At 44.3% G+C, this 12,969-nt stretch overlaps 1 protein-coding gene across 1 annotated transcript in view; it reads left to right on the forward strand.

The window, feature by feature from the left end:
* The window catches only part of Ano4 (anoctamin 4), a 318,013-nt gene extending 307,130 nt beyond the window's left edge, over positions 1-10,883 (forward strand). Inside the window, exons 26-28 of the mRNA XM_004623837.3 lie at positions 5,706-5,811; positions 7,636-7,831; positions 10,089-10,883. Of these exons, the coding sequence (XP_004623894.1) occupies positions 5,706-5,811; positions 7,636-7,827 (298 nt within the window). The 3' untranslated portion in view covers positions 7,828-7,831; positions 10,089-10,883. The remainder of the gene's footprint in view (positions 1-5,705; positions 5,812-7,635; positions 7,832-10,088) is intronic.
* Positions 10,884-12,969: the final 2,086 nt, after the last annotated feature.

Here is a 12,969-nt window from a genome sequence, read left to right on the forward strand (position 1 = left end):
TCTCTGCCCCTCCTTATTCACAAACTTTGTTTCCATTTTTTTCTTTTGCTTTCCTCCCTTTCCCCCTCCTCCCTCCCTAGTTCCCTTCTCCTTTTGAATGATTTCTTCCTGTTTCACAACAGCTATTGTATATTTTAGTTCTTATTTACACTTTCAGTTTCTCACACCAAGGAGATAATGTGACATTTACACAGGTGTGTCTGATTTGTGTCACTTACAATTATGATCTCAAGCTCCATCCATTTAGTTATAAATGTCCCAAATCCATCTTTCTTTATGGCTGAGTAGTACTTCATTATATAAAAGCAAACATATTCTTTTTTTATTGATTCCTTGGTTGATGGGCATTTGGGCTGTTTCCAAGATTTAGCTATGACAAATTGTGCTGCTATAGATGTGGGTGCGCGTATGTCACTGTGGCATGATGCTTTTAATTGTTTGGGGAATAAACCAAGAAAGGGAACAGCTGGGTTCAATGGAGACTCTAAAGTCCTAGTGTTTTGAAGACTCTCCACGCTGATTTCCACGGTGGTCACACCAACCTACATTCCCACCAACAGTGGAGAAGGGTTTCTTTTCCCCTCCAGCCCTCCAGCATTCATTGTCAGTTGTTTTCTTGCTGATAGCCACTCTCTCCTAAGTGAGCTGGAATCTCAGCACTGGATAAATTTTTTTTTTATTTCTCATTAACTTCATTGAAAATCAATAATTATATAGCATATTAAAAATTGTGGACAAATACTGAAATGTAAAAGATATAAGATGTAGACAGTGAATTTTAGAGAAATATTTCTGAAATGAATACATAGCATGAGATTAAAAATAGATTGCACATTGTAAAGAAGTGTTGATTATATATTTGCCATTCCAGTATTTATGTTATGTTTTATTCTTAGTAATTCTTTACTATCATGAAAACTTTTTCTTAGGTAAATTATTTTGAAATACTTAATTTTTAATTAATTAATATTTAATTAATTTTCTGAATATTGTTTAATCTTAATTTTTTTGGGGGGGAACCAGGGATTGAACTCAAGCCCTTGTGCTTGCCAGGGAAGTGCTTATTTCACTGAGCCAGCTCCCGGGCCCTTAATCTTAATTTTTGTTTTAAGGTTCATACTGTACCTTGACTTACAGTCTACTTATAAGACATGGTATGATATTTTCTCCTAGTATTAGAAACTTTTAGAAGTTTATTTCCTTTTTTCCATTGACTTTATATTACTTCTTTCTTGTCTTTTACACATACCCACACCCACACCCACCCACACACACATATATATGAAAAAATATGTATATTACCCAACACAAGATTGATACTGTTTTGTAGAAATCTTTAATGACCTTTTAAATGGGTTCATCTAATATATTTTACATAGTCCTGCATAACTACCATTTTGAGAGCTCTTTATTCTTTACCCAGGACCACACAGCAACTTCTCTTGCCTTCTGGATTATGCTCTTTGTTAGTTTCTATATGCTCCATCTGAACGTATTGGATAAAATTTTTAAAACATCTCAAATGCATGAGCTGCCTGAGAAGGAGAGTTGGCATTCCAAAGCCAAACTAAAGGAAGGCAGAGCCCAGAGTCGTACGTAGGCTTGCAGCCAACTTTCGCTACACGGGCTCCAGCTGTGTTTTTTAAGGCTTCCCAAGTTAGAAAAGCTTAAAGAAAATATAGAGCATAAGTAAATCTAAATACGTTCTACATAAACCAACTATACCATATCTACACCAGAGCCTGTTGTACACAGTGAGACTAGATTAACCACAGGTGAGCATGAATGGAGTTCACAAGATACTGAAGAAAAGCCAGCCCCAGAAGACCAGGTCGAACCTTTCATCAAGTTCGAAACCAAAGCTATACATTAGAGCATTCAGATAAGTATATATCTGTATATGTGAATAAGTGTATTAGTGATAAAAATTAAATTCGAGAGAGGGGATGCAGGAGATGGAGAGCTAGGAGGGACACCGAAGAGATATAAATTTCCAGTAGTATTCTTGAGCTTCTTACTGGATTTGTGAGAGTTCTTTGTATTAGGAAAGTATTAAATAAATAACATAAAGGTTAGTTAAAACAGGATCTTGAGTGGCCAATCCAATGGTCATAAAAGAACCATGATTAGACCAATTCTTACACCCCAGAACCAAAACAATGTGTCGAAATGCAAGGGGTAAAGAACGATCAACATGCCCTTGAGGAAGAACCATGCGGGGGGCAGGTGGACACAGGATGAAACCAGGGTGGAGATAGCACATGACCAGACAAAGAAAATGGAATAGCACTGAGGACCCAATGATCAATTGCACAATAACTAAAGACACAATCATAGAAAAATACATGCAATATGGTTCTGTTTGTGTAGTGTTCAAAGCATAAAAACTAAGCCCTTTTATTTAGGAAAAAAAGTAGGTGGAAAACTCTAAAAACAAGTAGGCGGTAAAACTCTAAAGAAAGGCAAGGTCATTTCCATAGAAGGCCTGGCCACTTGCAATGGCTGGGGATGACAGCGCGGTCCTTCGACACCCTTGATCGTGTTCTGGTTCTTGACTTGGGTAAGGGTTAGTGATGTTCGCCGAGCTCTCCTTCAAATGTGCATCTACTTTTACTTCCCAGCTTAAAATGGCAATGAAGTAACTGTAACTGGTGGTAGAAAAATTATGTTTGCAGGCTCAAGAAACAAGGAAGCTTCAGGAAGTACACTACCTTAAGCCAAAATGAATATTCTGGCTTCCTATGTGTACAACTGAAGCCAAGAATTTAAAGGTATCACCTTCGGAAAACAACTCTGAGACACTTGGGAAATTTTCCTCCAAACACTGATGTCACTGGACCACATGATGTCTTTGAAGACTAGAGGAATGAAACTTTGATTTTTATTGGCTTAAAGACTGGGCTTCATGGCTGTTTCTACAGTAGCAAAGGAAATGTTTTCACTGTACAAGTGTCAGAGAGCAAACAGCCTGTCATCTTGCAAATAAACAGCACCACATCAAAGGCAGAGAAATGGGGCTGGGTGCAGCTCAGGGTGGAATGCGAGAGCTTAGCCTGCAGGAGGACCTGCACGCAAGCCCTGGCGCTCACCACCAATGGTGAGGGTGTGAGCCTGTCCAGTCCTCCCCTCGTGGAAGAGACCAGTAGGGCCAGGGGCGGCTGGAGAACTGAGAGCATCGCAGTGATCATCTGACCCCAACAGAAGAAAACAGGAGTCCAGTGTCTTACAGGAAGGTGAGACAGACAGACTGTGATGTCGCTGAGGAGGAAAATTGGTATCTGCAAAAGGATTTTCAGCTGCAGTGAGCACTGTGTTATGAAAATTTTAAGGAGTAAGTGAAGATGACTCTGGAAGTAGTTTGAGGTCCCTCCTATTATGAATGTACAATGTAATAGTCAGCCATATGTATGATAAAAGCATATTACTAGTTTTCTTCTAGAATATTTAAGTGGACCATTGTTGTGGTTTGAGGTTTTTTCAAGAGGACCAATACAATATGGACACATATTTTATAAGATTATTTTATAATGAATCCCCCAAAGAATCATACAAGAGTGCAGGAAATCTGTCCATGTGCTAAAGACCTCATAATCCACCTGAGGGCCTGGATCCCAATGTCCTGCATGAATCCAGCTGAAGACCTAGAGCCCATAGCAATGCCTCCCACAAGTCCAGCTGGAGGCCTAGAGCCCACAGCGTCTCATGCAGGCCCATGTCATGGATCTGTGCTGGGAAGGCCCAAAGGTCAGCGGTGGAAGCTAGAAAGTCTGTGCCAGCGGGGTGAAGGATCTGTGCCAGCAGGCTGTGGGATCTGCCCTGGAACCAGGCAGCAATGCTCAGTCTAAGATCCAGAGCTCCGTGGAAGGGTACCACAGCCATCCTCAGCAACACTGAGGTCCTGAGCTCCCCTGATGATCAGGACAGCTGAGTTCCCTTCAGGAAAGCCAACATGACAAGCCTTTGAGCAGAGCACGATCTTCTGTGATGCTCAAGGTGAGGACCAGAGGTCCCCCAAAATGATCCCTAGCCATTCACAGCTACAACAAGGTCCTGAGCCCCTCCTCTAGCAAGAACAGCCAAGGTCACCAGGAAAGCCATCATGACAAAGTCCCTTAGCAGAATAGCCCAAGAGAACCGGTAGCCTCCAACAGCTCCTCCAGCTTCTCCAAACAGCTTCCCTTACAGCCTCCCAGCAGCTTCTCCCATTCTGCCTCTTAGGCTGCTGGCAGCCAGCCTCAGCCGGGCCTCCCACACCCAGCACCACGCTAGTTCAGTTCAGCTGGGTGTAACAAGTGGACCACCAATTAGCAACCCACTACAGCCCTATCTGAAATATATGAAGATGAGGAGAGGAATTATGACTTTTATCTTGCTTGCAGAAAACACAATTCTTGGTGATTGACTAGCTGCTCTCTGCAGAAAGAGAACAAAGGTAGAATAATCCTTGGAAGCTGTTAGTGCTGAACAAAATTCTTCTTCCTAAATTCTATGCATCATTATAGGATTTGTGACAGAAACAGATTGTATCTAATAGACGGAGCCATGTCTTGGCGGACTGCCTAACCCTCATCTCCACAGAGAGGACAGAGTAGCAAAGCACACTCACTGATTCATTCTTAAGCTCAGGGCCAGGTATTAATCATAAATATCACTCTAATGACTAATGACGATCCATCCTTACTGCACATCTGTAGACACTAATCCTAATGAAGATGAGGGTTCCGATGCTAGTAATGAGGTCAGCTCATTTTGTAGTCCTTGATACATCCCAGGGGCCGCTCAGAGGTAATTATTCTGTGTCCTCATATGCAAATCAGTGCTGACCTTGAGGTTAGATGCTATTCTACTGAATTGTCATGACCTTTATTTAGATAAGGGAATTTGATATATGTACAAAGCAAGAATATTTGAATAGCCCGCTTAGTAGTTATGCAGCATTCTAAATCTCTGGGCCTAATGAAAAGGATGTTGGGTTCAAACTCTGTGGAAACACTGGGAAGCCACTTTTCAGTTTTCTCAGCTGTGACAATACTGGTGACCATGGTAAGGAATGACAGGGATTAAAGTCCTTAGCACAATGCCTGACTCCAGGTAAGTGCTCAACCAACCTCTGTTGAACTGGACGCTGACTCCACACGCACGGCCGGGGGAGATGCTAGCAAGCGCTCTTTAGTGGCAGGCATCCACTGTAAAGAGACAAGAAAAGAACTGTACTGGTTCAAGTGAACCAAGGGACAATGTGAGTTTTCATAAAATGTGCCTTCCAAGGCTGAAGCTGGGTCAGCCCAACCCCGCCATCTCTTTACCACCTCTGTCGGGTCCCCTTCCATGTCCTCAAGCGCATGATCTCTCTGCCTCCAGTTTTCAGTGGCCACCAGCTTTGCCAGGCTTTTCCCTTCTGTGGGCTTGTGATAGTTCATTAGCAATCTATGAGGTGTTGTGACAGTGAGCCTCACGCGTCACGTCTGGCTCACCTTTGGAGCTAAGTTCAGGGAGGAAGTGAGCCAGCGCCAACCCCTGCAGAGGAATCTCCAGAGGAAAGAGCTGCTGTTAGCAGAAAGAAGAGATGCTGGGCAAACCAAGCAACCACTCTCTAGCATAGCGGAACTTCCCAAACCTCATTCTACAAAGATGGACTGCCTGCTGGGACTGGAAGAGCTCTGAGGGTTAGAAAACTCCTGCCACATTCTCGTGTGTCTTTGCAGATACCGAGACTACCGCGACTCTCCGCACGCACTGGTGCCCTACGGCTACACGCTGCAGTTCTGGCACGTGCTTGCAGCCCGGCTGGCTTTCATCATCGTGTTCGAGGTAAGTCCCCTCAGCCACTTCCTCTGTTTCCTTTGACATGATCGAGTCACTGGGAATAACGACTAAGAATCAAGTGTTGAGCACTTCCGCTGTGATAATCTGCTTGCGGAAGCACAGGGCCACGTTGTCACCTCTCGGGTGTCTGGTCTTCCTTCACCTTAACTGAAGCATTTGAGGTCTTGGGAGGCCTACAGGTATAGACAGAGCAGAGGGTAGGATGCAAAAGGGAAGTGAGAAAGATCAGGGTGAGATATTTACATATACATATCACTACCCCGCAAGGAGTGTATTGATTGTATATCACAAACACATACTAACAAAAGGAGGGGAAATAAATATATTTGAAAGTCTGCTGTTGAGTGTTAATGGACAAATCAGGAATCATTGGTCCTCAGTGTAATACCATAGAGCCCTGGTGCTCAAATGCTATGGGAACTGCAGCTTTCCCTTCCCTGCCCCTCAAGATACTGCACATCCTGTTTGTGACGTGCTTTGCACAAGGCCCCTGATGTGGTTCTCATGTGGGTGCTCAAGGACCAGAATTTGGAAAACACTAAATTGCATATTGCAAGAGTTACTTGTACTTGTGTATCGTTGGGACCTTACTTATAGTCAAGCACACAGAGAGGTAAATCCATTACTCAAAATACACTTATAAAATAAAATCTATCCAGCAGCTACTTATACTGTGTCATTCAAAAATAGATCATCTGTTTCCTTTCTTTTAGAAAATTGCTATGAATTGGTTTGCATTTCTATAACTCATCACACTTGCAAATTCTCTCTGGATTGGAACCAGATTACTGCAAGCAAAGAGGCCTCTTGGCTTGGACCAGAAGTTCCTTAAAACTCTCTGACACTATTTAGTCGTTGCTTTTTTCTTCATTCCGAGGACCTCAGAGAAGATAATATTAAGCTGTTCTTCCCTGGAGATTAGCTTACAATGGCTCAGTGCCCTTTAAAGAAACACTTTTCATTTAACACTGCATTAAATTTTTTCAGACAAAAAGAGGCTCTATTAAGTTATTATCGGGTTTTTCAAGTAGAATGTCCCATTTCTTCTCAGTGACTCTTCTAACGACTATGAAGCACTAGTGATGTGCAGAAAAGCCTCTTAAGTGGCAGTCTCATCTGCCCCTCCCTGGGTTACTTTAAATAAAACAAGGAATGCTTGATACATCACTGAGCACAATTTTACCTTTATTAAATACTTTATAAAGTAAGAGGCTTCTGATTGTCATCTGATACTTTATTGGTCACCAGCATATAAAGGGATGAAAGTGACCATGATCACAGACTTCGAGCTATCTGTATTTCAGGTACAGCATTTGTAGTAGTTTACCAAGAAGAAAATGCTTCTCCCCAGATGACTGTGTCCAAAGGCCCACTGATCATTCTTTAGCAATCTACAAAGCATTTTAACAGATTTTATTGGCATTTTCACAGTAATACCCACATTCTAGGTGAGAATTTGGGGCTCAGAGGAGCTAATGACTTAGTCTCAGGAGCACAGGTCTCCAGAAGTAGCAGCGAGGGAGCTGGTCTTCGCACGAGGGCTCCTGATTTCATGGCACAGGTCCTTGCCATCTCCCTGCATCCTTGGCCACCCCCTGCTTACCCTCACCCATCTTGTCTTCCTCTCCCCTGGGTGGCACCTTGGACCTGTTCAGTTCTCGCCACCCACTGTCGTTTTGTCACTTGCACCCCCATCCAGTTCCCCTTGCACCACAGAGGCTCCACGTCTCCCCTCTTGCCAACCCCCGAAGTCCCTTGGCAAATGATGGTGACAGACCTGACTTTGTTCTTCTCCTCTGCTGCCCTTAGCACCTCGTGTTTTGTATAAAACACCTCATTTCCTACCTGATCCCTGACCTCCCAAAAGACCTAAGGGACCGAATGAGGAGAGAGAAGTACTTGATTCAGGAGATGATGTACGAGGCCGAACTGGAGCGCCTTCAGAAGGAGCGGAAGGAGAGGAAGAAGAACGGAAAAGCACACCACAATGAGTGGCCATGATCAGGTAGGGAGGTGTGTGCCCACCCCACAGCCACGTCGTGCTGGGGCTGCGACTTTACTCGCTCCAAAATAGGGCTCCGCTTTGTTCCAGTAGTAGGACCAAAACAGATTCCTTAGAAGCTTCCACAACCAATTGATGTCTTCTTTAAAAAAAAATAATAATAATCTTTTGTTTATTTATTTGGTACAGGGTCTCTCTTCGAAGCTAGGACTTAGAGTGATCCTCCTATCTCAGCCTCCCCAGTGCTGAGATTACAGATGTGTACCACCACGCCCCGTTTCTGTGGCCAGCCCTGCATGCCTGGGATTCTGGGGCCACACAGCATGCGGTACTGGAAGTTGAACCCAGGTCCTTGCACTTGCCAGGCAGGCACTTAGACCATGGGGCTACCTCCCCTGCTTTCGTGTTTAAAAATTGCATCTCGATCTTCCCCTCCAAAACCGACTGGTTTCTTCTTTAATAATCGCTCCCTGTGGTGGCCCGCGCCTATAATCCCAGCTCTTGGGAGGCTGTTAACAGGCAGGTCACTATGAGTCTGATCTAGTAGTGAGACCCTGAACACCCTGTAGACCCTTCCCTAAAAAATATAAAAACAAAAATAATAAATAAAAAAATAATAATAATTGCTCCCTCTTGCACACACTTCCTGCCCCTCATCTCTGCCTCCCTGCCAGACAGCAGCCCGGAGTGGAGTCTTCATGAGGAGGCCCAGGTATCACTGGAATGGCCCTCCCTCTCCCTTCTACTCCAGCCAAGCTGCTTGCTTTAGTGCCCTCAGTACCCAGGGCGTTATGCTCTTGCTTGGAAGTCAGCATTCTCTCCACTCACCCAACGTGGCCTGGCCTCTGCCACCCTGTTTCCTCCCAGCACTGTCCATGGCATGCCACAGCCTCTCGGAAGGTCCTCTCCCACATGCTCACCGCCCTGGGAGACTTAACTCCTAAGCTTCTCTGTTTACTGCCAGCAGAACCACGCAGATTGCAATATACTGATTTGTTTTTTTAATAGCTTAATGTTTTTTAGGTTTTTTTTTTCTTTTCATAACCAAGGATTGAACTCAGGCCCTTGTGCTTGCCAGGCAAGCACTTATTCTACTGAGCTATCTCCCCGACCCCTAAAGAGTTTCATTAATTTTTTTTTTTGGGCGGGGGCAGAACCGGGGATTGAACTCAGGCCTTTGCGCTTGCCAGGGAAGTGCTTATTCCACTGAGCCATCTCCCTAGCTCTGATTTGTTTTTTTAATGTGTGATCTTCAAATAGTTAGTAGGCTTCTTCAACACAGCTGTAAACATCTTTAGAAATAAGAAATAATCCAGACCCCAAGCCCACAGGAATAAAACTGGGAGATAGGTATTGAACACTAGCCTTATCCAGTCTTAATCTTAATCCAAAGTCCAAGTAGGCTTTGGATTCACTGACAGCAAGAAATATGTTGCTACTTAGTGATCTTAGCATTTCCCAGAGCTGCTCTTTGGCTATGGGGGAAGTACTTAACTTTTCTGCCTATTGGACAGAATTCATGTGCAGCTCAAATAAGATAGTGTGTGGGAGACATTTACTAACCAGTAAAGGGCTCTGTATCATGGCAAAGTGTCTTGCTGCACTTTGCCTGGCGCTGTACCTGGCGTTTCCACTCTCTATCTATGTGACCTGGCCCTGAGCAGTCACATAGACTCCGTCTTTGCATTTGCAAAAGTAAAGAAGTGGTACCAGGCCTCACTGTAGGCAATGTGCTGGCTTTAACCTTCTAGGATTCTGGGTTTGACCCAAGCCTGTAGGCCCCTGCCTCTTCTGGTCACCTCGCCTCTGGCTGTGGCCACTCAGGAGGAGAAAGGCTGACTGGATCCAGACAGCACTGGGTGGAGGAGGATGCAAACATCGCCAAAGGGATTTGCTCCTGACAGCTCCAGTGGTCAGGGACCAAGGTGCAGTTGGGTGGCCTTGCCCACCCTTGGGGCTTCCTTGGCTACAAGTCAGGCACCTGATTTTCAGCGTTCCTTCTGGCTTTCTTCCCAAAGGAACCACTTCTTGTTTCTGGTTGAAGTGTAGCATTTGTCTTTCTCTGTCCCCACCACAGTTGGCAGAGTGTCTCATTGCTTCGGGGTGCCTCTCTGACTCGGTCGGCTCCTCTATAAGGTGTGCACAATAATGTTTCTAGGTGCCCTACCTGACCGACTCCTGCATACCTTCGATGCCTGGTAAGTAGCTGTTAAGCCATCCTCTGACCATAAGATCTTCATGCCTTCTTTTCTCTTTCCAGGTAATAGCTCATGTCCAGGCCAAGGACCTGAATTTTGTTTACTTCTCCTGGCTGTGCAAAAAAGCACATTCAAGTGAATGATACACACACAAAAATGCAACCACAGTGCATGTTGCAGACTCAGGCAGCTGCAGGCAGGTCAGCGCCCAGCCCGGGCTGGAGGTGGAGTCGCTGCTGTGGAGATGCGTGGCAGCCCGGCCCACAACCGCTATGTATCCATAGACCACTCCTGACCAAGCAAGCATGCACGTTACGGGCAGTTCCATTCTCACGTTTTTAAAACTAAGGGGAACTTGTATACTGGGCCTGTTTTTCAGCCTGTTTGCTACCTTTTTTTGCATTCTGTCCCATGTGAATTTTACAGACACTGGGCTAAAAAGAGTTTTGGACACCTGGACACACATTCCTGGAATGTCATCTTATGGTCCTAACTCCATGTCACCAAATGACACAGACAAGATCCTGTTTACAATGACTCTTTTCTTTCCTTTTCTTTTTTAATTTCTGATCTTTCTGAGGAGATGATTCTGTATGACATGTCTATAGCTATGCGTATGGCCATAGATGTATTTCTGTGTGTACATATGTATAGTCATGTATTCTTACATATGTACATACAAATACAGAGATATATAAAGTACATAAAAAACTCCTTACTTGTAAATAGCCAAAAGGCACTGACATGAATGACAAATTTTCACACTTAGTCATCAACATGAAGCCATGTTTAATGCTTGTATAATGTGATGCAATAAAATTTAAAATAAATTTATGCACATGAAATATTCTCAGCTGGCTCTCCTGAAATGTGGTTGCATTTTCATCCCATAGGATAAGGGGGATGATCGCAGCATGGGGCCTTTAATGCCAGGTTTGTCACTCCCACACACTCTCAAGAAAGTACTTCGCCCTGCAGAGAAACTGTGCTTTTCTTCCCCACCCACCTTTCCTGGCTTCCGTGCTACCTTCCTGGGGGAACCAAGCAGGTGATAAGACATCACTGTGAAGAGCTTGCAAAGGGTCATTAGCGCAGCCTGTACTGTGCAGCATAATCATCGAGGTTTACAGCACTTTTATGCCTCTGCCTGTTGGTATGTTCTGCTCATTCTGCAGAGGAGGCTCTCTTGGTCTTGGGAGAGGGGACATGTATGTTCATGTATGTTGTAATTAATCTTGCTGAGACAGAATGTGTCTTTTAAAAAATATGTATCAGGTATGCAACAAGATATATACATATATAGTGAAATGTATATATACAGTAAAATGTGTGTATACATACAGAGAAATGTGTATATATAGTGAATTACATATACATACAGTGAAATGACTGTTATAGTCAAGTACATTTATGTATAGTGAAATGATTACTGAAATCAAGTACATGCATACTTATTAGTCCATTTTCTGTAATCATAACAAAATACCCGAGGCTGGATACTTTATAAAGAAAAGTTTAGCTCACAACTTGGGAGGCAGAAAGGTTAAGATGTGGCAGTCCCACCTTTGATCCTCTCGTTACAATATGATGTAATGTCTTCTGGTTACTGTATGGATCCCTGTTTACAATATGACATGGCAGAGAAGAGAAAAGGCAAATAGTCATATGCAGAAGGAGGAGAGAGTTCATGGGAAACCTGAGAGATTCAGGAATCAGGAGTGCTCCCTGGATACCAGCCCACCCACAATGCCAGGGGTCTCATGGGAAATACATTGTTATCTCCTGGATCACCCAACACCTTTCACTAAGCCCCGCCTCTTAAAGAACCTACCATTCCACACCAACCGGCTGGAGAAGCTTAGAGCACACGAACTTCCAAGGAGACAAACAAGAACCAAAGCGTCACCTTCCTCAGTCAGCCCTGAGTGTGTATGTATGTGAGCTTAACCATACCCGCTGAGATCTGAGAGCGCCTGTGACCGTGTCCATCCAGCACCGGCTCACTTGGGGGTGGATTTAGGGGAGCCCATTCCCAAGGGCCCGGTTGCTCCCCAACAGAGGAACAGTCACGGTGTCTGTTGCTCCCCTTCATCTTCCTTGCTCCCTCTCACCTGACAGTCCAAGGGGTGAAACACTAACCTCTGCTAGCAGGGCCCAGACCAGAAGCATGCACTTCATGGATGCTGAAAGGCCAGAGGGCATTTGTGGAGCTTTGATCTCTGGACAGGAAGTCCGTGGGCTATTTCACACCAGCCCCCAGGAGCAGACTACCCAAAGAGCATCTCAAAATGTGATGCTTCAAGGCCACGACTTGCTGTGCCCCGCAGTAACCCACACTTCCTGTGCCCGATGGTCCACCTGCACCAGGCACAGCCCGCGCTTGGACTCACACAGCCAAGCCGCTCTGCTGCCCCCTAGCGCATGGTCAGCTCAGAGTAAAGCGTGTTCTGTCTCATGGCTCCTTTGTGTCTGGAGCCCTCAAGCTCCGCTCATCTAGCTACTTGTAGAACACACACCAGCTGATTTGTGAACCATCATGCGTGGCTCACAGATGCACACAAGTCCTACACTCCCATCAAGAACTTTTTAGGAAATGCATATGGAGATGGAATGCTAACTAGACCTGACTGTCCTGCACTGTGTGGGCTACTGAATTACCACTTCAGCCCTCAGACATTTAGACCCTTAAAGCAATAACTTTTTAAAACAGCTTTACTGGATGAATGCATACAAAAAAAAAGCCAGCAAAATATTACCATACACTTCTGATTCACTTTTTTCCCTCCATCTTGATAGTTTGAACATTTTTTTGCATTTTTATTTATTTATTTTTATTTGTTTATTTATCTTCCATAATTTTATCGAGAAACAAATAGCAATGAGACAGTTTCAAACCAAATTGGTAGGACAGTTTCAATAATTAACACATTGCATACATTCTTC

Source organism: Octodon degus, unplaced genomic scaffold (assembly GCF_000260255.1).
Source record: "Octodon degus isolate 3935 unplaced genomic scaffold, OctDeg1.0 scaffold00004, whole genome shotgun sequence".
Lineage (NCBI taxonomy): Eukaryota > Metazoa > Chordata > Mammalia > Rodentia > Octodontidae > Octodon > Octodon degus.